The sequence below is a fragment of the Oncorhynchus clarkii genome, chromosome 19 (assembly GCF_045791955.1).
Source record: "Oncorhynchus clarkii lewisi isolate Uvic-CL-2024 chromosome 19, UVic_Ocla_1.0, whole genome shotgun sequence".
In the NCBI taxonomy this organism is placed as follows: domain Eukaryota; kingdom Metazoa; phylum Chordata; class Actinopteri; order Salmoniformes; family Salmonidae; genus Oncorhynchus; species Oncorhynchus clarkii.
The window spans coordinates 7,121,184-7,148,472 of NC_092165.1; the positions used below are offsets into that span (position 1 = coordinate 7,121,184).

General features: G+C 44.6%; 1 protein-coding gene across 1 annotated transcript; it reads left to right on the top strand.

The window, feature by feature from the left end:
- Nucleotides 1-26,724, top strand: LOC139374664 (von Willebrand factor A domain-containing protein 7-like). The gene is made up of 18 exons (XM_071115718.1): nt 1-58; nt 2,519-2,708; nt 2,973-3,109; nt 4,957-5,101; nt 10,414-10,507; nt 13,570-13,701; nt 13,797-13,983; nt 14,563-14,732; nt 14,872-14,984; nt 17,685-17,801; nt 18,022-18,210; nt 18,748-18,880; nt 19,791-19,943; nt 20,942-21,034; nt 22,787-23,055; nt 23,240-23,373; nt 23,594-23,756; nt 24,921-26,724. The coding sequence occupies exons 2-18, from the start codon at nt 2,523-2,525 to the stop codon at nt 25,320-25,322; spliced, it is 2,817 nt and encodes a 938-aa protein (XP_070971819.1). The 5' UTR covers nt 1-58; nt 2,519-2,522; the 3' UTR covers nt 25,323-26,724.
- Nucleotides 26,725-27,289: the final 565 nt, after the last annotated feature.

Genomic DNA, 27,289 nt, shown 5'->3' on the forward strand with positions numbered 1-27,289 from the left:
TGTGTGGGGATGGGTAGAGATTGAAGGGATTAGAGGAAGTAAAAGCGCGAAAAACAAGGTAAGAATGAATGTTTGTGCATTTTATGATGGAAAATGAACATGTTTTAATTCTGACAGATGATGTGTAACGTGTACATGTGTGAAGGAGGGTTTTCAGGTTTCACGTGTCTTTTGAAGGGAGAAATAAGGACCATGTGAATAATTTCATTTTAATTGTGTTAGATGATGCTCGTCACGCGTCTTTGCAAATGCCAAAATCAATGTTGTATATGAATGCCAAAGTGCACTGCAGTCATATGGCTTAAGTCCTGTTGCAGTACAGAAACAAAATACTGGGACAGTTTCATGAGATTAAAGGGGCAGTCTGCCATTGTAAAAACAAAACAAACGTATTTAAAGTAATTCTCATGATGATGTATCAATAGCAAGTTTAAATTGAGCTTTTAAACTTCAATTTTGTCCCCTTTTCAATGTCCTCATCTTTACATTATGGGAACAGTGATGTGTACACACACTGTTGTTGTACTAAGCATGAAAAATAATCAGAACAAATGTTTATGTGATGCAAGACCAGATAGTACGAGGGTCAGGAGATTTGAAAATCAATACACAGGAACAAATATGTTCATCAACAGTTTAAGAGTTTAAAAGGATGCATTATGAATTAAACATATTATTTATATATGTGTCATTTAGAAAGAAGCAGAAAATCCCCCCCCAAAAAAACAACCAAAAACATGCACCACCACGCCCATTATAATGATACAGAAAAATGTCCTCTCTGACTCCATCTAGTGGTGGTGATCAGTAGCTTCACTGTATCAACTGAATGTACTGTTATCAGTTACCAACTGCTATCCCTGACCCTGTGACCTCTGACCCTGTGACCTGCCCAACACCATCCCTTATAAAATCCCCTTTGAGTCCCACTATACCATGACAACATAACAGATACACCTCACTCAGGGGGTAGAACCCTCTGATACTGTCACCGTCTACCTTGTGAAGTAAAGGAAACCATATTACACCGTAAAGTTGGAACCATCCACTCCCTGGTTGAAGAATGATGTTACCATCCAGAGTTAGTTTGGTCACCATCGTGACAAAAAAATATATATACCCATCATAATCGATGTAATCACGTTTCTCTAAAATCAATAGTAATCTCATCAGACTTCCTGTGAAACTAAAACCATAAATATACCTTGCTGTGGATTGACAGTTGAGTAACAGTGTGCAAAGCTGTCATGAAGGCAAAGGGTGGCTACTTTGAAGAATCTCAAAAATGAAATGATATGTTCAACACTTTTTTGGTTACTACATGATTCCATATGTGTTAATTCATAGTTTTGATGTCTTCACCATTATTCTACAATGTAGAAAACAGTAAAAAAATAAATAATAAATGAGTAGGTGTTTCCAAACTTTTGACTGGTACTGTATCTATATACATACATACAGTGTATTCAGGAAGTATTCAGACCTCTTGACTTTTTTCCACATTATGTTACGTTACAGCCTTATTCTAAAATGTATGAAATAGTCCCCCTCCCCCCAATCAATCCATACACAATATCCCATAATAGCAAAGCAAAAACTGTTTCTATTAAAAATAAAATACTTAAATATTACATTTACATAAGTATTCAGACACTTTACTCAGTATTTTGTTGAAGCACCTTTGGCAGCGATTACAGCCTCGAGTCTTCCTGGGTGTGACACTACAAGCTTGGCAAACCTGTATTTGCGGAGTTTCTCCCATTCTTCTATGCAGATCCACTCAAGCTCTGTCATGTTGAATGGGGAGCGTCGATGCACAGCAATTTGCAGGTCTCTCCAGAGATGTTCGATCAGGTTCAAGTCCTTGAGGAACTAAAGCTATTCAGCTAAAGGATATTCACAGAGTTTACCAAAACATTATGAACACTAATACTGAGATGCCCTCAGAACAGCCTTAATAAGTCAAGGTGTGTCCTGTGGGTGTTGGACCATTCTTGATACACACTGGAAACTGTTGAGAGTGAAGAATCCAGCAGCTTTGCAGTTCTTGAATCAAGCCGGCGCACCTGGCATCTACTACCATACCCTTTTGTTTGTCTTGCCCATTCACCCTCTGAATGACACACATACACAGTCCATGTCTCAATTGTCTCAAGGCTTCTTCAACCTGTCTCCTCCCCTTCCTCTACACTGATTGAAGTGGGGTAACAGGGAATGTATTATGTACCAGGACAGGGGCTAAAATCCCGTCTCTAATTAGGTGTCAATGTCTTGTTATATTTTAATCATGTTTCGTGAAGATGCTTCTGTCTACTAACTTTATTATAGGACATGATGGGATGTGGCCAAGAGATTTAACAACAGGGGCTGGGTCGGGGATTTCCTTACAGTTGTTGATAAGGAAATCCCACTTCATGATGATGATGATGATGATGGTAGTCTAACTCTCTCTCTTTTTCTCTGTCTCTTGCTCCCTCACTCTCACTCATACCCCCCCCCCCCCCACCCACTCCCACAGACTGATGATGTCAACAGTGCTGTGCATGTCCTTCTTGGCCCTAGTCCTATCAGGAGGAGCCTGGGCGTTTTCTCCCATTGGGGACGGAGCCTCCACCCATGTCAGCATCACAGAAAAAGCTGTGCTACAGAAGGTCACAGAGGTGTGCCGAGCCATTGCAGAGTCAGAGGGACGAGACTTCACCCCCACGGTAAGTGTGTGTGTGTGTGTGGGTGTGTGTGTGTGAGAGAGAGAGAGAGAGAGAGAGAGAGAGAGAGAGAGAGAGAGAGAGAGAGAGAGAGAGAGAGAGAGAGAGAGAGAGAGAGAGAGAGAGAGAGAGAGAGAAGAGTTGTGTGTCAGAATGAGTGTTAAGATTTTATTTTATCTAAATGTGATTTTCTTTATCTACCTTTCCCTCAATTCTGATTGGCTGTTTTCTAACCTCTACCCTCTGACCTATGACCTTTCCATGTAGGGCAATTCTGCAGAGGAGCTGGTCCAGGCCTGCCTGGGACCCAAAGCAACAGGTGAAGTGTCAGCAGCTAAGTTCAAATCTGCCCTGAATGAGATCTACATACAGAACGGACAGGTGGACAGAGACTTTGTCAACAGGTTGGTGCTCCATTGATAGAGAATGAGGTTCCCTTATCATGTCAACAGGTTGGTGCTCCATTGATAGAGAATGAGGTTCCCTTATCATGTCAACAGGTTGGTGCTACATTGATAGAGAATGAGGTTCCCTTATTATGTCAACAGGTTGGTGCTCCATTGATAGAGAATGAGGTTCCCTTATCATGTCAACAGGTTGGTTGGTGCACCATTGATAGAGGATGAGGTTCCCTTATTATGTCAACAACTGAGACATACACTGAACAAGTTCCACAGACATGTGATGAACAGAAATTGAATAATGTGTCCCTGAACAAAGGGGGGGGGGGGGGGGGGTCAAAATCAAAAGTAACAGTCAGTATTTGGTGTTGCCACCAGCTGCAATAAGTACTGAAGTGTATCTCCTCCTCATGGACTGCACCAGATTAGCCAGTTCTTGCTGTGAGATGTTACCCCACTCTTCGACCAAGACACCTGCAAGTTCCTGGACATTTCTTTGGGGAATGGCCCTAGCCCTCACCCTCCGATCCAAAAGTTCCCAGATGTGCTCAATGGGAATGAGATCCGGGCTCTTTGCTGGCCATGGCAGAACACTGACATTCCTGTCTTGCAGGAAATCACACACAGAACGAGCAGTATGGCTGGTGGCATTGTCATGCTGGAGGGTCATGTCAGGATGAGCCTGCAGGAAGGGTACCACATGAGGGAGGAGGATATCTTCCCTGTAATGCACAGCATTGATATTGCCTGCAATGACAACAAGCTCAGTCCGATGATGCTGTGACACTCCGCCCTAGACCATGACGGACCCTCCACCTCCAAATCGATCCCGCTCCAGAGTACAAGCCTCGGTGTAAAGCTCATTCCTTCGACGTTAAACACGAATCCGACCATCACCCCTGGCGAGACAAAACCACGACTCATCAGTGAAGAGCCCTTTTTGCCAGTCCTATCTGGTCCAGCGACGGTGGGTTTGTGCCCATAGGCGACGTTGTTGCCTGTGATGTCTGGTGAGAACCTGCCTTACAACAGGCGTGCAAGCCCTCAGTCCAGCCTCTCTCAGCCTATTGCGGACAGTCTGACCACTGATGGAGGGATTGTGCATTCCTGGTGTAACTCGGGCAGTTGTTGTTGCCATCCTGTATCTGTCCCGCAGGTGTGATGTTCGGATGTACCGATCCTGTGCAGGTGTTGTTACATGTGGTCTGCCACTGCGAGGATGATCAGCTGCCCATCCTGTCTCACTGTAGCGCTGTCTTAGGCGTCCCACAGTACATTGCAGTCCTCATGCCTCCTTGCAGCATGCCTAAGGCACGTTCACGCAGATGAGCAGGGACCCTGGGTATCTTTCTTTTGGTGTTTTTGAGAGTCAGTAGAAAGGCCTCTTTAGTGTCCTAAGTTTTCATAACTGTGACCTTAATTGCTTACCGTCTGTAAGCTGTTAGTGTCTTAAAGACCGTTCCACAGGTGCATGTTCATTCATTGTTTATGGTTCATTGAACAAGCATGGGAAACAGTGTTTAAACCCTTTACAATGAAGATCTGTGAAGTTATTTGGATTTTTACGAATTATCTTTGAAAGACAGAGTCCTGATAAAGGGGTGTTTCTTTTTTTTACGTTTTTTTTTTACCTTAATTTAACTAGTTTTAACTAGTATTCCTAAACTCATTATTGTAAACATTTAGGATGTGCATCCTTCTTACACCCTTCTTCTAGTTTATCTAAAATATGAACTATTTAAACAACTAATCATTGTCATTATTATGCCAGTCCAAGTGAACATTTGGTATATCACTCCTACAGCCGTTTTCTATATAAAAGCAATTGATCATTATCTTTATTATAACAGCCCAGCCCATCATTTTAACTCAGAGGCGTTTGCTCTGGGCCGGCGCCTTATAACTGATGGGGTGGCCAGCATCAAGGCCAACGTACAAAAGGAGAACTTCCTGGCTGCCAGAGAGACACTGGGGAGAGTACTACACACACTACAGGTAAGAGGAGAGAGAGGGGGGGGGGGGGGGGGTGAAAGAGGGGATATGCAAACATTTCTGGTAGCTAGAGAGACACTGGGGAGAGGACTATACACACTACAGGTAGCTAGAGAGACACTGGGGAGAGGACTGCACACAGTACAGGTAGCTAGAGGGACACTGGGGGGAGGACTGTACACAGAACAGGTAGCTAGAGAGACACTGGGGAGAGTACTGCACACAGTACAGGTAGCTAGAGAGACACTGGGGGGAGGACTGTACACAGTACAGGTAGCTAGAGAGACACTGGGAAGAGGACTGTACACAGTACAGGTAGCTAGAGAGACACTGGGGGGAGGACTGCACACAGTACATGTAGCTAGAGAGACATTGGGGAGAGTACTGCACACAGTACAGGTAGCTAGAGAGACACTGGGGGGAGGACTGTACACAGTACAGGTAGCTAGAGAGACACTGGGAAGAGGACTGTACACAGTACAGGTAGCTAGAGAGACACTGGGGAGAGGACTGCACACAGTACAGGTAGCTAGAGAGACACTGGGGGAGGACTGTACACAGTACAGGTAGCTAGAGAGACACTGGGGGGAGGACTGCACACAGTACAGGTAGCTAGAGAGACACTGGGGGGAGGACTGCACACAGTACAGGTAGCTAGAGAGACACTGGGGGGAGGACTGCACACAGTACATGTAGCTAGAGAGACACTGGGGGGAGGACTGTACACAGTACAGGTAGCTAGAGAGACACTGGGAAGAGGACTGTACACAGTACAGGTAGCTAGAGAGACACTGGGAAGAGGACTGTACACAGTACATGTAGCTAGAGAGACACTGGGGAGAGGACTGTACACAGTACAGGTAGCTAGAGAGACACTGGGGGGAGGACTGCACACAGTACATGTAGCTAGAGAGACACTGGGGGGAGGACTGTACACAGTACAGGTAGCTAGAGAGACACTGGGAAGAGGACTGTACACAGTACAGGTAGCTAGAGAGACACTGGGGAGAGGACTGTACACACTACAGGTAAGAGGAGAGAGAGGGGGAGGGGGGGTGTTAAGGGTTATGAACCCAGGCGGGTTGAATAAAGAGAAAACTATACCATAAAAATGCCATAAATGTGTCAATCTTATGAAATGTATATCTGCAGGATACATTGGTCCTTTTAGCATGATATATTATGTTTCATAGGGTATTTATGAATTTATGGATGTCCTTCATCCATTTGGTATGATGTGTTACAAATTACAATTCATATGATATGTTACGAATTTCAATTTGTTATTGCTAACGTTAGCTAGTGGGCTAATGTTAGCTAGGCTAGAGGTTAGGGTTAGGGTTAAGGTTAGGGTTAAGGTTAGGAGTTATGTCAAAGGGTTATGGTAAGGGTCAGGGATAAGGGAAGGGATATCTAAAAGGGTTAAGGTTAGGGTTATTAGGTTAGCTAACATGCTAAGTAGTTGCAAAGTAGCTACAAAGTAGTAAGTAGTTCAAAAGTAGCTAATTAGCAAAAATGCTAAAGTTGTCTGTGATGAGATTCGAACGCACAACCTTTGGGTGACTAGATGTTTGCGTTATATGCCCGGCCAACCACTCTCTGTTCACTCATGTAACCATACCAAATGTAATATATGTTCGTTATGTTCTTTTCAGTATCCAGGATAAACGTTAAAATTTACGCCATTTAGCAGACACTCTTTTCGAGAGAGAGAGAGAGAGAGAGAGAGAGAGAGAGAGAGAGAGAGAGAGAGATCCAACGCTTTCAAGAATCAAGGGAGATAAGATCAGAAGTTGCAGACCAGCCACCAACTCCCTGAGATAAATCAGACACTTCTTTAGACCTGCATCTGATGGCGCCTCACAGACTGGAGGACAGCCAGCAAGATAAATCTAACCCTTGGTTTTCTTCTGAACTATCTGAGCTCATTTAGATGAGAAATCCGGCCTGAGCCAAAGCAAGGAAAACTGACTGTGTAGTTGTCTGGCAATCTTTCAGACAACTGAGAAAGAGACGTACAATCTACGTTAAGAAAGCTTTTTAAGCTCTATCTCTGACTCTGCTGGTGATCGTACATTTTTTGGGGGGAAACATTAAATGTACTGAAGCGTACAAATTCCTCTTCTTTCCTGCCTAAGCAAGTTCTGTCTGACTCTGGCATCATAACGGAGAACACTGGGACACATGGAGCTTTTTTATCATCATTTTATCTTATTTTGAGAGAAACTGGGGTTTAATTTACACTGGTCAATCAATCAACTGCCTTTCCCTCTTCCAGCCTCTAGCTGACTTGACTGTTAACCCGTCAGCTTCTAGTGAATATTTTGTTGTCATTGCAACAGTTCACTGTGATGTGCTGGATGCCTTGCTTAAGATTCATGTCAAATAATCCACTGGGGCTGATATGCTTGATCCATTTTGGCTGCAGCTCTCTGCCCCCCTGATTGTTGTTAACCAATATTTTTCATCTGATGGACTCCCGAGTGGTGCAGCGGTCTAAGGCACTGCATCTCAGTGCTACAGGTGTCACTACAGACCCTGGTTTGATTCCAGGTTGTATCACAATCCGGCCATGATTGGTAGTCCCATAGGGCGGCTCACAATTGGCGCAGCGTCGTCCGGGTTTGGCCGGGGTACGCTGTCATTTTAAATAAGAATTTGTTCTTAACTGACCTACCTGGTTAAATAAAGGTTAAAAATGAAAGATTATATATGATACTATCGCCCAAGGTTTGGAAGGCTCCCCTTTCACAAAAGTGATGACCCTTGTGTCCTAAATAATGAATCGCCCTATCTCTAAATGTTCTTGACTAGCTAAAAATATTAGAATCCTTGATTCATTCTCAAGCTAAGATCATTCTTATCTTTGAAATGTACATCGGTCAGGTTTTAGACTAGGTCGTAGCACTATCTCTGCTGCATCCATGGTTCTAAATGTACATCGGTCAGGTTGTAGACCAGGTCGTAGCACTATCTCTGCTGCATCCATGGTTCTAAATGTACATCGGTCAGGTTTTAGACTAGGTCGTAGCACTATCTCTGCTGCATCCATGGTTCTAAATGTACATCGGTCAGGTTGTAGACCAGGTCGTAGCGCTATCTCTGCTGCATCCATGGTTCTAAATGTACATCGGTCAGGTTTTAGACTAGGTCGTAGCACTATCTCTGCTGCATCCATGGTTCTAAATGTACATCGGTCAGGTTTTAGACCAAGTCGTAGCACTATCTCTGCTGCATCCATGGTTCTAAATGATGTCGTTAATTGTATGGATAAAAGGCAACACTGTGCTGCTCTCTGTCATCGACCTGTCAAAGGCTTTTGATCCTTTTGATCAGTCACTGCTCATTCAGATGCTTTCCTCAACTGGTCGTGAACAGGCTGCATGGAACTTTTCAAAACCACTTTACAGATTGAACTTAATGTATACCTACTCAGGTTTCCTGGATATTAGATAAGGGGTCCCGTAGGAGTCGATTGAAGTGTCTATCTTACATCTAGAAGATATAAGAAAGTTCAGGAAATATGTCTTTTTTATGCATATTAAACCCCTTTTTTGGGGGTATGCACAAAACTACCTCCATACTGACATTATTTAATTTAACCGGTAACGAGTCCCTTGACACATGGGGTCACATTTGTTTGTAGCCCTTCAGACGAGTCTCGTGGGGCAAAATGGAGACCGCCATTATGTTCGTGAGAGTCTCATCTTTTCATAGAGTGGTTATTGTAGTAAGTAAGCCAAACCGTTCGGACGCTACAAGACATTTTCCTGAGAAGACCGATTTTCGGGATGTCTCTTGGTCTGACAAACGTCGCTGTAGCACGACCACCTTTGACCACAGATAGGCGGATGCAGTGGTTTGAGAGGCAGCCCAAGCAAAAAACAGATATCTCTTCCTTAAACTGACGGATGATGCTGGGGATTTTTTATTATGTTACTTAGATCGATGCAACGGTCCTTCAATAGACTCTAGTACAGGGGTGGGCAAACTTTTTGGCTCGAAGGGCCACATCGGGGGAAGCATTTTTTGAGGGACCAATTGTTTGTTAAAATGAATTTGCGTCAGCCTCCTGAATGGCGCAGCAGTCTAAGGCACTGCATCACAGTGCTTTAGTTGTTACTACAGACCCAAGTTGATCCCAGGCTGTGTCACAGCTGGCTGTGACTGGGAGACCCATGAGGCGGCGTACAATTGGCCCAGCGTCGTCCGGGTTAGGAGAGGGTTTGGTAGGCCGAGACTTCCTTGTCCCATCACACTCTAGCAACTCCTGTGGTATCCCGGGCGCATGCATGCTGACACGGTCGCCAGGTGTGTGGTGTTTCCTCCAACACATTGGTGCGGCTGGCTTCCGGGTTAAGCGGGCATTGTGTCAAGAAGCAGTGCAGCTTGGCTGGGTCGTGTTTCGGAGGACACACGGCTCTCAATATTTGCCTCTTCCGAGTCCGTAAAGGATTTGCAGCGATGGGACAAGACTGTAACTACCAATTGGATACCACGAAATTGGGGGTAAAAAAAAAATCTATGTTTATGTCTCGCGGGCCGTGCTAATGCAGATTATTGAACTGATGTTCCTATTGGTCCTAGACTATGGTGACATCATCTATATGAATGTAGATGCCACCTCATTAAAGCCATTAGATGCAGATTGTCACAGCACACTGCGCTTTATTACCGCTGACAATTTTACTGTTCAGCACAGCATTCTCTACCAAGGTGTTGGCTTGGCCTCTTTGATGTCACATAGGTTGATACATTGCTATGATTTCATTTATAAACATCGTTACTAAACTTTAGACATACGAGTTACCACACCCGGTCTCAGGGATGGAAATTCCTTTGGTCTCTACTGAGTTAGGTTAATCAGCCGTTCGTTTTTCTCTAAATGTTCTTAAATGTGATGTTTTGGTGCCTCTAGGTCAATTCAGAAAGCTGATTGAGGACCTTATTACTTATGACCATGACCATCTCCAGTAAAAGTTGCGCCCCTGTTTTTGATGTGTGGATTTTCTGTAATTTCTGTAATTTAGGGCTGATCTGTAAAAGTGACATTGGTCTCAGTATGACTCCCTGATAAAATAAAGGATAAATAAATTGAAAATGAATAAAAAACACAAGGAATTAAAGGGTAGAGGGAGAAGGAGGGGGGAAGAAAACATCGCACCTCATCTCTCATTTCATATTTCACCTTGGCTCAAGTGTTATCATCTGAACCAAGTTAACTTCTGTCTAGAGGTGTCTGTAATAGGGAATTAGATAGATGGCTTTCCCTCAGACACAGACTTGGTATATAATACATGCTTGTGTTTTTTCAGGACTTCTACAGCCACAGTAACTGGGTGGATCTGGGATACACTGAACCCTACGCCAACCTGATCCGCCCCGATCTCCCACTGGAAAACCTGGCAGGTAGGGAGGGCTTGAGTTAATGCAGCAACGAGGACAGCTAGGCATGGGATCCAACTGGAGGGAGGGAGGAAGGGTGGTAGGGCAGGGAGGGAGGGAGGGTGGGAGGGTGGTAGGGCAGGGAGGGAGGGAGGGTGGAAGGGCAGGGAGGGAGGGCTTGAGTTAATGCAGCAACGAGGACAGAGAGGCATGGGATCCAACTGGAGGGAGGGAGGAAGGGTGGTAGGGCAGGGAGGGAGGGAGGGTGGTAGGGCAGGGAGGGAGGGAGGGTGGAAGGGCAGGGAGGGAGGGAGTGTGGTAGGGCAGGGAGGGAGGGAGAGTGGTAGGGCAGGGAGGGAGGGAGGTTGGGCAGGGAGGGAGGGAGAGTGGTAGGGCAGGGAGGGAGGGAGGGTGGTAGGGGAGAGAAGGAAGGAGGGAGGGAGGGAGATTGGGCAGGGAAGGAAGGAAGGAGGGAGGGTGGTAGGGCAGGGAAGGATGGAGGGTGGTAGGGCAGGGAAGGAGGGAGGGAGGGTGGTAGAGCAGGGAAGGAAGAAGGAAGGAGGGAAGGAAGGTTATAGGGAAGGGAAGGAAGGAGGGAAGGTTATAGGGAAGGGAAGGAAGGAGGGTGGTAGGCAAGGATGGAAGGAATGAGGAGGGAGAGTGGTATGGAATGTGAAGAAAAAGAACGATAGCAGATAAAAACAGGAGACGAGATAAAGAGATAAATCTGAAGACACATGACTCGACCTTCGCCTCTCCCGAGCCCATTGGGGAGTTGCAGCGATGAGACAAGAATGTAATTGGAACGCAATTGGATATCAGGAATTTGGGGAGAAAAAAGGGGGAGAAATACAAAAATTAAATATATTTAAAAAAATGTAAATGCAAAAAAATATACCAAATAAAAGTATTTTATACTACAACATATCTACACTATATATACAAAAGTATGTTGACACCCCTTTAAATGAGTGGATTTGGCTGTTTCACCCACACCTGTTGCTGACAGGTGTATAAAATCGAGCACACCGCCATGCAATCTCCATAGACAAACATTAGCAGTAGAATGGCCTTACTGAAGACTTCACTGACTTTGAACGTGGCACCGTCATAGGATGCCATCTTTCCAACATATTTTCTGCCCCGCTAGAGCTGCCCGGATAACTGTAAGAGCAGTTATTGTGAAGTGGAAATGTCTAGGAGCAACAATGCAAACTTTTAGGCCACACAATCTCACAGAATGGGACCGCCGAGTGCTGAAGCTCGTAAAAATCGTATGTCCTCGGATGCAACACTCACTACCGAGTTCCAAACTGCCTCTGGGAGCACAACTGCACAATAACTTTTCGTAGGGAGCTTCATGAAATGGGGTTCCATGGCCGAGCAGCCTCACACAAGCCTAAGATCACCATGTACAATGCCAAGAGTGTTGTAAAGCTGGCCACCATGGGACTCTGGAGCAGTGAAAATGCATTCTCTGGAGAGATGAATCACTCTTCATCATCTGGCTGTCCAATGGACTAATATGTGTTTGGCAGATGCCAGGAGAACACTCCCTGCCTCAATGCATAGTGCCAACTGTTTGCTGGAGGAGGATTAATGGTCTGGGGCTGTTTTTCATGGTTTGGGCCCCTTAGTTCCAGTGAAGGGAAATCTTGACGTTACAGCACACAATGACATTCTAGACGATTCAGTACTTCTGAGTTTGTGGCAACAGTTTGGGGAAGGTCCTTTCCTGTATCAGCTTGACAATGACCCCATGCACAAAGCGAGGTCCATGGAGAAATGTTTTGTTGAAATCGGTGTGGAAGAACTTGACAGGCCTGCACAGAGCCCTGACCTCAACCCCATCGAACATCTTTGGGATGAATTGGAACACCGACTGCGAGCCAGGCCTAATCGCCCAACATCAGTGCCCGACCTCACTAATGCTCTTGTGGCTGAATGGAAGTCCCCACAGCAATATTCAAAAATCTAGTAGAATGCCTTCCCTGAAGAGTGGAGGATGTTATAGCAGAAGAGGGGGGACCAACTCCATATTAATGCCCATTATTTTGGAATGAGACAAACACATGTCCACATACTTTTGGTCATGTAGTGTATTTGTATGTGTTGTAGAAACTACTGGGGGCTAGCATATTGGCTTGTAAAGAGAAAGAGATATCTTTCAATTATTTTGAATGACAGTGAACAAAAGTATTTCATATATTGTATAGACTAAAAAAACAAAGAAGTTGAATAAAATACTTATTTTACTATGAAGATAAGGGGTGTCCCTCAGTTTTATGTCATTTGTGTTACCCCCTTGAAAATCACAGATGAAAAAGATATACATTGACCTTGAGCATTCGAGCCTAGTGGTTAGAGCCTTGGGCCAGTAACCAAAAGGTTGCAGGATTGAATCCCCGAGCTGACAAGGTAAAAATCTATCATTCTACCCCTGAGCAAGGCAGTTAACCCATTGTTCCCCAGGCCCCGAAGACGTGGATGTCGATTAAGGCAGCCCTCTGCACCTCTCTGACTCAGAGGGGTTGGGTTAAATGCGGAAGATTCATTTCAGATGAATGCCTTCAGTTGTACAACTGACTAGGTATCCCCCTTTCCAAGGGTTATCTGGGCAGGGTTTATGTTAAAGAAAATGATTAGCTAATCACACCCTATCAGTATGTCATACATTTGAGGATTCCGTGAATCATTTGGTGTGTCTCAATCCAACGTGTCACTTGGTGTTAGTCAATTTAAATGAAGGGAAATAACAATGTGAGCAAAATCATTAATCACATCACTAGAAATTCATTTTTAATGGCTTGATGACCTCAGATTTGAGCATTTGTAGCCTCCATTTCAGAAAATCCTCCTTTACTTAAAATGTATCATTGGTGTTACCATCATTCATGTTACTACTCATACTGGTGGCATAATGTTATTATAATGGTAAAAACTATTTAAAGTTATTGAGGTGCCATATTGGTTCATTTAGAATGGGAAGATATACCCAAATGCATTCATATAACAATAAATCTGCTCTTTTTTTATGCCACCGTAATTCAAGAACGAACCTTGAAAGTTGTGTTTTGGTTTTGTAGATGTTAAAACCCCAACCTGCAGTGACTGTGCCAATGGGGGGTTCTGTTCCAACTCCATCCTTCCTAACATCCTTAATGAGAAGAAACTCACCTCTGGGTACATGGGGATCTTGTCCTCAGCTAAGCCTAAAGGTACACACACACACGCACACACCAACACACACACTACCCTCCCCACATACCCACACACTCTCTAAATAACACCCATCATCACCTCTCCCCCCCAGGTAAGTGTAGTCATGGCGGTGCAGCTGACCTAACCAGCTCCAAGGCTCCTCGCGGGGGCATCAGCAAGGATGAGCGTCGCTCTGACAACGTGGCCCTGCACACTGCTGCTGTCACCGTGGCAACGACCGCAACCCTCCAGCTGCTGGATGACATCCGGGGCGCCGCCGGTGACAACAACTACCTACGGTAAGGAGAGGGGTAGAGGGGGGTGAATGAGAGGAGAGGGGTAGAGGGGGGTGAAGGGGAGGAGAGGGGTAGAGGGGTGAAGGAGAGGAGAGGGGTAGAGGGGTAAAGGAGAGGACAGGGGTAGAAGGGGTGAATGAGAGGGGTAGAGGGGGTGAAGGGGGGGAGAGGGGTAGAGGGGGGTGAAGGAGAGGAGAGGGGTAGAGGGGGGTGAAGGGCAGGAGTGTGGTAGAGGGGGGTGAGGGGAGGAGAGGGGTAGAGGGGGTGAAGGAGAGGAGAGGGGTAGAGGGGGGTGAAGGGCAGGAGAGGGGTAGAGGGGGGTGAGGGGAGGAGAGGGGTAGAGGGGGGTGAAGGAAAGGAGAGGGGTAGAGGGGGGTGAAGGAAAAGAGAGAGGTAGGGGGGGATGAAGTGGAAAGGTAGAGGGGGGAAGGAGAGGAGACGGGTAGAGAGCGGGTAAAGGGGAGGAGTTCAGTAGGGGGGAGGAGTAGAGGGGGGTGAAGGGGAGGAGTAGTGGGGAAGAGGGAAATACCCATGTTGAAGTTACTCACACTCTCTATCTCTTTATCTCTCTCTCTCCCACAGCTTCATGGGCATAGCGCGTTCGTCAGTGGTTGTTTTTGTGATCGACACTACGGGGAGCATGAGTGATGACATCCTTGAAGCCAAGAGAGTCGTCTATGAGATCATCGACAGCAAGAAGGGAACGCAGGATGAGCCCTCCCAGTACATCCTGGTCCCATTCAATGACCCAGGTAAGGCTGGCTTTACACTCCACCAAGCATTCTCCTTAGCAAAACCTCATTGACAAACTCTGGCATTCACCGGAATGCCTGTGTGATGTGTGGTTAAGTCAGGAAGTGGTTAGTGATCACTGTGTGTTTGTGTGTTTAGAGTTTGGACCCCTGATAAAAACGACAAACCCTAATGTTATGAAAGCAGAGATCGCTAACCTCACGGCTGAAGGAGGTGGAGACCTCCCTGAGATGTGCCTATCAGGGCTCCAGGTACAGTGATTTGCATGACTATCTTCCAATCAGGTTTCAGATATAATCCCTTTCTCTACAGTGCACCTGACAATAAATAAAGACACGAAATATCACTTTCTCTCTCTCTCTGTCTCTCTATCTGTCTCTCTCTCTCTCTCTCTCTCTCTCTCTCTCTCTCTCTGTCTCTCTCTCTCTCGCTCTCTCTCTAATTTCAATTCAATTCAAGGGGCTTTATTGGCACGGGGAAAAAAGTGAAACAAACAATGAAAAGTGAACAGTAGATGTTACACTCACACAAGTTCCAAAAGAAAAAAGATATTTCAGACGTCATATTATGTGTTGTAACGATGTGCAAATAGTTAAAGTACAAAAGGGAAAATATACAGTGCCTTGCGAAAGTATTCGGCCCCCTTGAACTTTGCGACCTTTTGCCACATTTCAGGCTTCAAACATAAAGATATAAAACTGTATTTTTTTGTGAAGAATCAACAACAAGTGAGAAACAATCATGAAGTGGAACGACATTTCTTGGATATTTCAAACTTTTTTAACAAATCAAAAACTGAAAAATTGGGCGTGCAAAATTATTCAGCCCCTTTACTTTCAGTGCAGCAAACTCTCTCCAGAAGTTCAGTGAGGATCTCTGAATGATCCAATGTTGACCTAAATGACTAATGATGATAAATACAATCCACCTGTGTGTAATCAAGTCTCCGTATAAATGCACCTGCACTGTGATTGTCTCAGAGGTCCGTCAAAAGCGCAGAGAGCATCATGAAGAACAAGGAACACACCAGGCAGGTCCGAGATACTGTTGTGAAGAAGTTTAAAGCCGGATTTGGATACAAAAAGATTTCCCAAGCTTTAAACATCCCAAGGAGCACTGTGCAAGCGATAATATTGAAATGGAAGGAGTATCAGACCACTGCAAATCTACCAAGACCTGGCCATCCCTCTAAACTTTCAGCTCATACAAGGAGAAGACTGATCAGAGATGCAGCCAAGAGGCCCATGATCACTCTGGATGAACTGCAGAGATCTACAGCTGAGGTGGGAGACTCTGTCCATAGGACAACAATCAGTCGTATATTGCACAAATCTGGCCTTTATGGAAGAGTGGCAAGAAGAAAGCCATTTCTTAAAGATATCCATAAAAAGTGTAGTTTAAAGTTTGCCACAAGCCACCTGGGAGACACACCAAACATGTGGAAGAAGGTGCTCTGGTCAGATGAAACCAAAATTGAACTTTTTGGCAACAATGCAAAACGTTATGTTTGGCGTAAAAGCAACACAGCTCATCACCCTGAACACACCATCCCCACTGTCAAACATGGTGGTGGCAGCATCATGGTTTGGGCCTGCGTTTCTTCAGCAGGGACAGGGAAGATGGTTAAAATTGATGGGAAGATGGATGGAGCCAAATACAGGACCATTCTGGAAGAAAACCTGATGGAGTCTGCAAAAGACCTGAGACTGGGACGGAGATTTGTCTTCCAACAAGACAATGATCCAAAACATAAAGCAAAATCTACAATGGAATGGTTCAAAAATAAACATATCCAGGTGTTAGAATGGCCAAGTCAAAGTCCAGACCTGAATCCAATCGAGAATCTGTGGAAAGAACTGAAAACTGCTGTTCACAAATGCTCTCCATCCAACCTCACTGCGCTCGAGCTGTTTTGCAAGGAGGAATGGGAAAAAATGTCAGTCTCTCGATGTGCAAAACTGATAGAGACATACCCCAAGCGACTTACAGCTGTAATCACAGCAAAAGGTGGCGCTACAAAGTATTAACTTAAGGGGGCTGAATAATTTTGCACGCCCAATTTTTCAGTTTTTGATTTGTTAAAAAAGTTTGAAATATCCAATAAATGTTGTTCCACTTCATGATTGTGTCCCACTTGTGTTTGATTCTTCACAAAAAAATACAGTTTTATATCTTTATGTTTGAAGCCTGAAATGTGGCAAAAGGTCGCAAAGTTCAAGGGGGCCGAATACTTTCACAAGGCACTGTATCTAAATAAATATGGGTTGTATATACAATGGTGTTTGTTCTTCACTGGTTGTCCTTTTCTTGTGGCAACAAGTCACAAATATTGCTGCTGTGATGGCACACTGTGGTTGATCAAAATATGATTTTTTTCCGAATTCTTTGTGGATCTGTGTAATCTGAGGGAAATGTGTGTCTCTAATATGGTCATATATTTGGCAGGAGGTTAGGAAGTGCAGCTCAGTTTCCACTTCATTTTGTGGGCAGTGAGCACATAGCTGGTCTTCTCTTGAGAGCCATGTCTGCCTACGGCGACCTTTCTCAATAGCAAGTCTATGCTCACTGAGTCTGTACATAGTCAAAGCTTTCCTTAAATTTGGGTCAGTCACAGTGTTCAGTTATTCTACCACTGTGCACTCTCTTTTTAGGGCCAAATGGCATTCTAGTTTGCTGTGTTTTTCTGTTAATTCTTTCCATTGTGTCAAGTAATTATCTTGTTGTTTTCTCATGATTTGGTTGGGTCTAATTGTGTTGCTGTCCTGGGGCTCTGTGGGGTCTGTTTGTGTTTGTGAACAGAGCCCCAGGACCAGCTTGCTTAGGGGACTCTTCTCCAGGTTCATCTCTCTGCAGGTGATGGCTTTGTTATGGAAGGTTTGGGAATCCTTCCTTTTAGGTGGTTGTTGAATTTAACAGCTATTTTCTGGATTTTGATAACTCTCTCTCTCTAGTTGGCGCTGACTGGTGCCCCTGCGTCGTCCAACATCTATGTTTTCACAGATGCCGTTGCTAAGGACATTGAATTAAAGGAAACGATCGTGGCCCTGATCAGGAGCACCAAGTCAACCGTGAGCACTTCCTCAAACACTTCCTGTTTTAGAAGAAAACATTTCCTGCAGTTCAGGGTTGTATTCATTAGGCCACACAGTAGCAAAACGCAGCAAAATGCGCAATTCTTATTGGACAAGTAGTCATTGCCTTTTTTCTTTCTTTCTTCGTTTGGTGCCTAATGAATACGTCCAGGCAAACCACCCGACCTCTCTCAAACACACCTATGTGTCTCTCCAGGTGTCTTTCTTCATGACTGATGATGGTGCTGGTGCTAGAAGGAGGAGGCGTGGAGTAGAGTCCAGGGTAGCTACATTCGAGACCTACAAGGACTTGGCGCTGGCGTCTGGTGGTCAGGCAATCAGGGTCAGCAAGGAAAATCTGCCCCAGGCCACTGACGTCATCATCGACTCCTCCACCTCCGCTCTGGTGAGTCAACACTGGTGGCCGTTTTGTTTTGGATCAGTTTTTTTTATTTAAAATCAATCAAAACTTGATGAATGAAAAACAAATAAATGCTCAATGAACTTTAAAAATGCCTTGGCATGTCAAAATAACATAACATAATATCATAGCATAACATAGCATAGCATAACACAGCATAACATAACATAGCATACTGTAGCATAACATAAAATAACATAGCATACTGTAGCATAACATAAAATAACATAGCATACTGTAGCATACTGTAGCATAACATAAAATAACATAGCATACTGTAGCATAACATAAATTAACATAGCATGACAAAACCAGTAATCCCAGCCCCCGTCCCACAGGAGGGCTTTTGCTTCTTGGTAGGCCGTCATTGTAAATAAGAATTTGTTCTTAACTGACTTGCCTAGTTAAATAAAGGTTAAAACAAGGTTAAATAAAATACATTAAATAAAAACAGTAGGTAACTATTTATGTCACTTCCACTTTCTCTCCTTTCTCATTCTGTCCATTTTTCCTCCTCCTCAGGTGACAGTCCTACAGCGAGCGAGGAACCCAGGCAGAGCTGAGACATTCTCCTTCCTGCTGGACGAGTCTCTGAACAACATCACCATCTACATCACTGGAAATACCATCACCTTCACCCTGAAGAACCCTGCAGGTAAGAACCTCAAACATCACTGGATAGTCCCTCACCTTCACCCTGAAGAACCCTGCAGGTAAGAACCTCAAACATCACTGGATAGTCCCTCACCTTCACCCTGAAGAACCCTGCAGGTAAGAACCTCAAACATCACTGGAAAGACCCCCACCTTCACCTTGATGAACCCAGCACGTAAGAACCTTAAACACATAGACAGATCTAAGGTAAGGTTTTAGGTAAGAGTTCACCTCACAGAGTAGCGTGACGTTTCCTCTGGACACTGATCTAAGGTCAGAAGTGGAGAATCTTGGTTGCTGCCCTATAGCCAGCCGGTGTGATGGGGATGGGTGAGAAGTGGTGGAAAAAATGACTCAATTAAAAGTGAAAGTTATCCAGTAAACTTGAGTAATAGTCTAAAAGTGTCTGGTTTTAAATGTACTTAAGGACAGTAGGAGAAAAAGTCATCAGTAGTCATACTTGAGTAAAAGTACAAAGTACAAAGTAAATGCTATACATCAAATTCCTGATATTAAGCAAACCAGACGGAGAGACAGGGACACACCCCAACACTAAGTTGAGTCCGCCAGATCACAGGCAGTAGGGATGGCAAAGCATTATAATGATAGGTGCCATAATTCTGTCCTGCTTGAGCATTCTAAATGTAACGAGTACTTTTAACTGCAGGGAAAACGTATGGAGTAAAAAGTACATTATTTATTTTAGGAATGTAGTGGAGTAAAAGTAAAAGTAATCAAAAATATAAATAGTATAGTAAAGTACAGATACCCCCCCAAAAAACCGACTTACTTAAGTACTTTACACCCCTGTGTGTGAGACAACCATGCTTGAATGTGTTCCACCATGTGTGGCCAGGTATGTTTGACTGGCATCCTGCAATAATCCCATTTCACCCTTCTTGCTCCTACAGGTGTGACCCAGAAACAGAACGAGGCCAACGGGGAACTGGGGACTGTCCAGACAGTGGGCAACCTCTACAGGGTCCGTCTGGCCTCCAACAAACAGACAGGATTATGGGAAATCAGCATGAACTCCAACCAGCCCTACACACTGAAGGTCACTGGTGAGTTACCATAGAGATATGCACATCCTGTTTAATTATGTGTGTTACGCTCATGCTCAACACTAGAATGCAGCCACGATACATACAGTACCCAGACCTGGGTTCAAAAACGGTTTGAAATCATTTAGAATACTTTAAAATACTATTTAAAACTACGTCAAAACGATTTAACAATTTGACCCCAGGTCTGGAAGAGCCATACATATAGAGAAGGGAGAGAATACAGCCCTCACTCACAGTCTGTCTGCAGCCTGGTCTCATAGACTAGATGTAACATAGTAAAAGTAAATCTTGGAAACTCAAGTTAGTATGATGTGTTATGTTTGGTACGGTTACATAAGACAGAAGGTTTCTTAAGGCAAAAACAAAAAGAGGGTGGATAGGTGGGTGTATAATGCAAATTGTCTAACAACCCAAAGGTTATGTGTTCAAATCTCACCATGGAAAACTTTAGCATTTTAGCTAATTAGCAACTTTGCAACTACTTAGCATGTTAGCTAAACCTAACCCGTACCTTAACCCTTTTAACTAACTCTTCCCCTAACCCTAACCTTAGCTATTTCACCTAACTCCTAACCTTAACCCTAATCCAGGGGTCTCCAATCTTTTCTAGCATGAGAGCTACTTAAACAAAAACAAAAAAATGTCACAAGCTACAACATTTTTATATAGCCTTCAAATAGACACATTCTTCTCATCTCCCCTGTGACTCTTCCCCGGGCCTTTAATATACAAGAGAAAGTAAAGCACTATGTTTTCTGTCAATGTATTGTTTGTTTCCCAAATTCGTAACATATTTACAATTCGTAAAATATTGTACCAATTGCAATTTGTAAAATATCATCCGAAATGGATGATGGGAAATCCACAAATGAATGCATAACATATGAAACACAACACATAACACTAAATGGAGAGTCTCGGATTTACTTCCAGAATAATACAACATTGTGAGACCAGGTCGATGTGTGTTGAAGCGTCTGTGTGTTTGTCTCCAGGTCAGAGTACCATTGCCTTCATTTATGACTTTGTGGAGACTTTCGATGGACCTCATCCGGGATACGCCCTCATCTCTGGCCGTCCACAAGCAGGTAAAACACTACAACATCATCTTAAAATCATTACCATATCAAGCAGCTAATCTGTCATAATCATCATTTTACTCTGGCGATGTCATGGCGACATATTCCACTTGAATGCAGCTGCGACTTAAAACACTAGAACCGCCTGGCCTTTCAGAACCGCCTTGCCTTGTTTTGTGTGCACCTGCCGACTTGACAGTGTGTCCTCTTTTTCCCAGTGGGAGCTGGGGTGCTTGGGGAAGAGGGAGAGCAGGACACGCTGCGGCCTTGACAGTGTCTTCTTTTTCCCAGTGGGAGCTGGGGTGCTTGGGGAAGAGGGAGAGCAGGACACGCTGCGGCCTTGACAGTGTGTCCCCTTTTTCCCAGTGGGAGCTGGGGTGCTTGGGGAAGAGGGAGAGCAGGACACGCTGCGGCCTTGACAGCGTCTTCTTTTTCCCAGTGGGAGCTGGGGTGCTTGGGGAAGAGGGAGAGCAGGACACGCTGCGGCCTTGGAAGCCTGCTAGGCGGCTGTAGCTTCCTACTTAGCGTTCATGTCGTTCTCACGAAGCACACGTGCCAGATCCATGATGAAATCTCTCTCGCTGACTGTCTTGTCCAGGCATTGTTTGTACAACACGTGCGCGTTGATAGCAGTCATGTCGAGCACGTTGTAGAACACCTCAACTGGCCAGCGTCGAGTACCTCCTTTTACAGAGTACAGTCTTGTCGAGTGCATCCACACCAACCTATTGCATTAAATAAAATAGAATAGGAAATGTTAGAATGATATAATAATAGTAATACTAACAATAACAATAATATGAGTGTAATATAGTATTTGGTGTTTGGCTATCTGTATATGGAAGAGATACATACCTTTGGGCGATTGTAATCTGTCAACGTCTCCGTATTCTTCTTCTGGTCACTGCCAATGGCAACAGTGGGATGCATGGTGCTGAAGATGCAAACAGATTTTTGTGTGTGTTAAAGCCGTTAGATGCAGTTATACCAAAGCGCACATGGTTTTACCACGGGGCCACGGGGCCACGGGGCCACAAGTTCTGGTTCACTGCTTTCTCTATCAGAAGGTAGGCTGGTCCTTTTTGATGTATTGTAGGTCAAAACATTGGATCCTGTTCATTTAGAAAGTCAATTTGCAAAAACTGCATTTACCTATAGACATATCACAGGTACTGTATGACCTGCTCTTGACAACTCTTTAAATTCCTTCCTTCAATCTTCAGAACACTGTACAGATGGATGCATTGGTGCCCTTCGGGCGACTCAGATTGTTGGTTGAGGAACTCTACTGAGCAAAGTGGTTGTTTTTCATGATTCATGTTTTGTATTTAAAAAGCATTTGTTAGTGTATTTCCTATGCTCCCATGCTGCCTCGATTGTGCAATTATGGTCATGCAGGGATCCCTTGTAAAAGAGACCTTTACCCCTATAATCAGTCACAAAACGTCATTACTACCTATAATCAGTCACAAAACGTCATTACTACCTATAATCAGTCACAAAAAGTCATTACTACCTATAATCAGTCACAAAACGCCATTACTACTTACAATCAGTCACAAAACGTCATTACTAACTATAATCAGTCATAAAATGTAATTATTTATAATTTGTCATAATGTATCTGACCCTAGAACAGTTACATAGCCACACCCTTCAAGAGCATGTTTCCTGTTTCCTCCTCTCTCTCTTCCTCTTTTATCTCCCTATCCTTATACTCTTCCTCCTCTCGCTTTCCCTCCGTTCCTCCTCTCCTCTCAGGCATGCCTGCCATGTTGTTGGTATCCGTGTTGGGCAGAAAGGGCCCAGCCTCTGTCAAGGTGGCTGACGTTGCCTTGGTGACCGTGTCAGGGTCAGAGGTCGTAGGCGGGGCCCTGGAAGACATGGGCAACGGGAAGTTCCTAGTTACGGTAACCAAGGTCCCTGCGGGGGAGTTTGTGGTGCTGTTGAACGGGACAGACGTGGTCTCCTCCACCGTGTTCCAGAGACAGTCCACCACTCAGATGTCTGTCTCCAAGGTTACCATCAAGGTAAGTGATGCTGACACACTTCCTGTTTACATTGAAAATCGCATTTCATTTGTAAATCGTGAAGGAGTTCATATTGCATATTGGGATAGTGTTAGACAAAAACCATGGTCATAGACATTTTCAAAAGTGGACCTCACAACAGCTCCTCAACAATTCCTCTTTCTTGTTGTTCTTGTCTTCTCAGGCCGTGGTGGACAGAAGCATGGAGCCTGGTAAACCCTTCACCCTTCCCTTCACCGTCATGACCGACGCCACTGGAGGCAGCTACACAATCAGTGGCAGAAACGACCGAGACTTCAAAATGAACGTCCCTGGCAGGTAGGGATCACGGCTGGAATATCCTGAGACTGGTCCCAGATCAGTATGTACACATTGGCCATAGGAATAATTTCAGCATAAACAGATTAGGGACCAAAACAGATCTGTTCAAAATCAGCTTCTCCTCTATGCTGGCAAAAACCTTAAGAAAAATGGTCCTCTCTTGGCATCACTTGTATTGACACTTAATGCTAACCCATTGCTGCTGCTAACTTAACAGCATCGCTGTGACCACCGGAGGAAACGCCACCGGTGAACTGACCATCACGGTGCCCGCCAACACACCCTCAGGAACAGACGTCACCCTGACCATCGAGGCTGTGGCGCCCGGGGCCACCGCCGACTCCAATTACGCCGTCCTGCGCCTCTCTGTCGTCACCAAGGTAACCTCAGATATATGTACAGATATAGCAGATATGCTAGAGAGTGGAGGTATAGATAAAGATACACTAGAGACCTGAGAGGCCTTTATGAGCTTTGTCCACCATATGGGCTGTCTCCACTATATGGGTTGTCTCCACTATATGAGCTGTCTCCACTCTATGGGCTATCTCTACTGTATGAGCTGTCTCTACTATATGAGCTGTCTCCACTATATGAGCTGTCTCCACTATATGAGCTGTCTCCACTATATGAGCTGTCTCCACTATATGGGCCGTCTCCACTATATGGGCTATCTCCACTATATGAGCTGTCTCCACTATATGAGCTGTCTCCACTATATCAGCTGTCTCCACTATATGAGCTGTCTCCACTATATGGGCCGTCTCCACTATATGGGCTATCTCTACTATATGAGCTGTCTCTACTATATGAGCTGTCTCCACTATATGAGCTTTGTCCACCATATGGGCTGTCTCCACTCTATGGGCTATCTCTACTATATGAGCTGTCTCCACTATATGAGCTATCTCTACTATATGAGCTGTCTCCACTATATGAGCTGTCTCCACTATATGAGCTGTCTCCACTATATGAGCTGTCTCCACTATATGAGCTGTCTCTACTATATGGGCCATCTCCACTCTATGGGCTATCTCTACTATATGAGCTTTGTCCACCATATGGGCTATCTACTATATGAGCTGTCTCCACTATGTGAGCTGTCTCTACTATATGGGCCGTCTCCACTCTATGGGCTATCTCTACTATATGAGCTTTGTCCACCATATGGGCTGTCTCCACTATATGAGCTGTCTCCACTATATGAGCTGTCTCCACAATGTGGGCTGTCTCCACTATGTGGGCTGTCTCCACTATGTTGGCTGTCTCCACTATGTTGGCTGTCTCCACAATATGGGCTGTCTCCACTATGTGGGCTGTCTCCACTATATGAGCTGTCTCCACTATGTTGGCTGTCTCCACAATATGGGCTGTCTCCACTATATGAGCTGTCTCCACAATGTGGGCTGTCTCCACTATGTGGGCTGTCTCCACAATATGGGCCGTCTCCACTCTCTGGGCTGTCTCCACTTCTCCCTCATCATGATGATTGCGGTCTCTCTCTCTCTCTCTCTCTCTCTCTCTCTCTCTCTCTCTGCCTGCAGGTGACAGATTTCACCCCTCCCCAGTGTGAGATGGTTATCACCTCGTCGGTCGACTGCCCAGCTGACCCAGCAGCCTGCAGCTCCGCCTTCTGGCAGCTCTCTGCCAACATGACCGACGGCGTCAACGGCACAGGGATCGCCAGCCTCAAACACCGCCAGGGAGTGGGCAGCCTCACCCACACGGACCTGAAGCAGACGGTTGTTGCAGCAACGTTCAACGCTTCCTGCTGCTCTCTGACAGTGGAGCTGGTGGCGGTGGACAAAGCCATGAATGTCGGCACCTGCCGGTTTTCCATCGTCCGCAACGCGGGACCGCCCTCCATGGCTCTGTCCCTCCCACTGTTGGTGTGTCTGCTGGTCTCTGCCCTCTTCACTACGTCCTTCACTGACTTACTAATCTGATTTTAACCTCATGGACTGACTGACTGCCAACCCGATACTACCTCTTAAACTTAAAGAAGAAACATTTCTCAACCAAATGTCTATGTTTGATGTAAATGGCATGTTATAGAAGGGTTCAGAATACCTGTTTTGTGATTTCACCTGTTTTTCAGAACTTATCCCAAATAGCAAATGACTTCCTCATCCTCGTTGTGTAGTATGAGGCTCTGAAAAAACATGAAGAAAGGCTCCAAAAACACCCAGATTCGTCCTTTTAGAAACGGCAAAGATCTCAGTATAGTGATGCAGGTCTTTAGATGTTGTACACGTGAAATTGTGCCTTTCAGAACTTTATCCACAATATTATATTCCTTTTCTGCGCCACTCGAGACGATTCCCCTCCTATATCGGGCGCTTTGCCTTAACTTTCTGAAGATCAACAACGCTTTATCCAGTCAACAGGAGGGGATTTTGTCTTTTTTTAAACTTTCTTTATTTCATCAAACGATGATGATTTTTTAAATTTTTTATATAAATGATGATTGCCGAATAATGTTGACGGTATACGGGGCACGTGATGATATCACTTAACTATAAAGCTCCCCTCTCCATGCGATTCGAAATGCCTACTGCTTGCTAAAGCTATTTCTCAACTATAAACACAATGTTTATTTGCAGGATTCTTGTCCTGACTTTCCAGAATGCCTGAATTGCTTCGCATTGATTTTCTGATTGGCTGGATACAAGTTTCAACATCCAATTATTTCAGATCTACTAGAGTGCAAGTTTCACTGTGGCACCGTGGCGATACGTTGGCACATGATGATCATTATTAGAATATGACAAATATCAGTCAAGTCTTGCGTTCTATTCTTGCTGGCTTTTGCCTGAGACGTGAAACAGAGAGGTTGGAGGGCAGACAGACTATCACCAATGTATTAATTGCCAATTTGCCTAAATGGGTAATGGAAACACTTCAACCACAACGTTTTTATATAGGTTTTCTATAGGTGTGATGTCAATACGTCCATCTGTTTTTATCGACACAAGACAGTTCAGTGGAAACGCGCCGTAGCAGGTCACTTTCTAAATGTCTACAAAACATCACCGGGCAAGTTAATGGAAACATAGCTAGTGATGGCACAATTGGGCATCAGGTTACAGTATGATATGATAAGGAAAGATAATATGTCTATTAACACCTATCCAGGTGTTGTTACATCTGGCAGGCATCTGCAAAGTTTTCATCTGGGAACGTACCCAAGGCCACCATGAAAATGAATGTTTCTCGTGTAGAAAAGAGCCAGCAGCTTCTCTCAAGGCAATTTCTCAACATGTTACTTGCACTGTAATAGTGATGTTTTAATGTTTGTCTCCAGTTTACCTCTCTGGCGTGAATAAAAAGCTCTGCTGTCCTGCTGCACTGGTGACTCTACTATTTGTTTTGTTATGATACGGAGGGAGTTTAGTAGCCGTGTGAAACTAGCCTGGGCCCGGTTTCCCAAAGTCATCTTAAGGCTAAATTCATCTTCAGAACCTTTGTAGGAACATCGTTAAATCCTCGGACCACACGTAGAACAGCTAAGTGCTTCGTTAAATGTTTTGTTGCTCTCCCGTGTCACTTCATACAGCGAAGATGCCTGCTAAACATAGAATCACGTGTTTTGTCAATTTCTCTGTGAGTGCCGATAACTTCAGAACAAAGTTGACTACAAAAACAAATGATGACTGCATTCAAATATAAATACATTAGGTAATAGGCCAATTTCATTCATATATTCATGTTCAATCTATTTGGATACTTGTAGCCTACACTACTGTCTGTCATTTGTCTCATATTTCATGATGTGTAGCCTAACTTGCGCAACAATGTACCAAATCTGTAACATCACATCCCCACTCTGGAACAACATCACATCACCACTCTGGAACAACATCCCATCACCACTCTGGAACAACATGACATCACCACTCTGGAACAATATGAC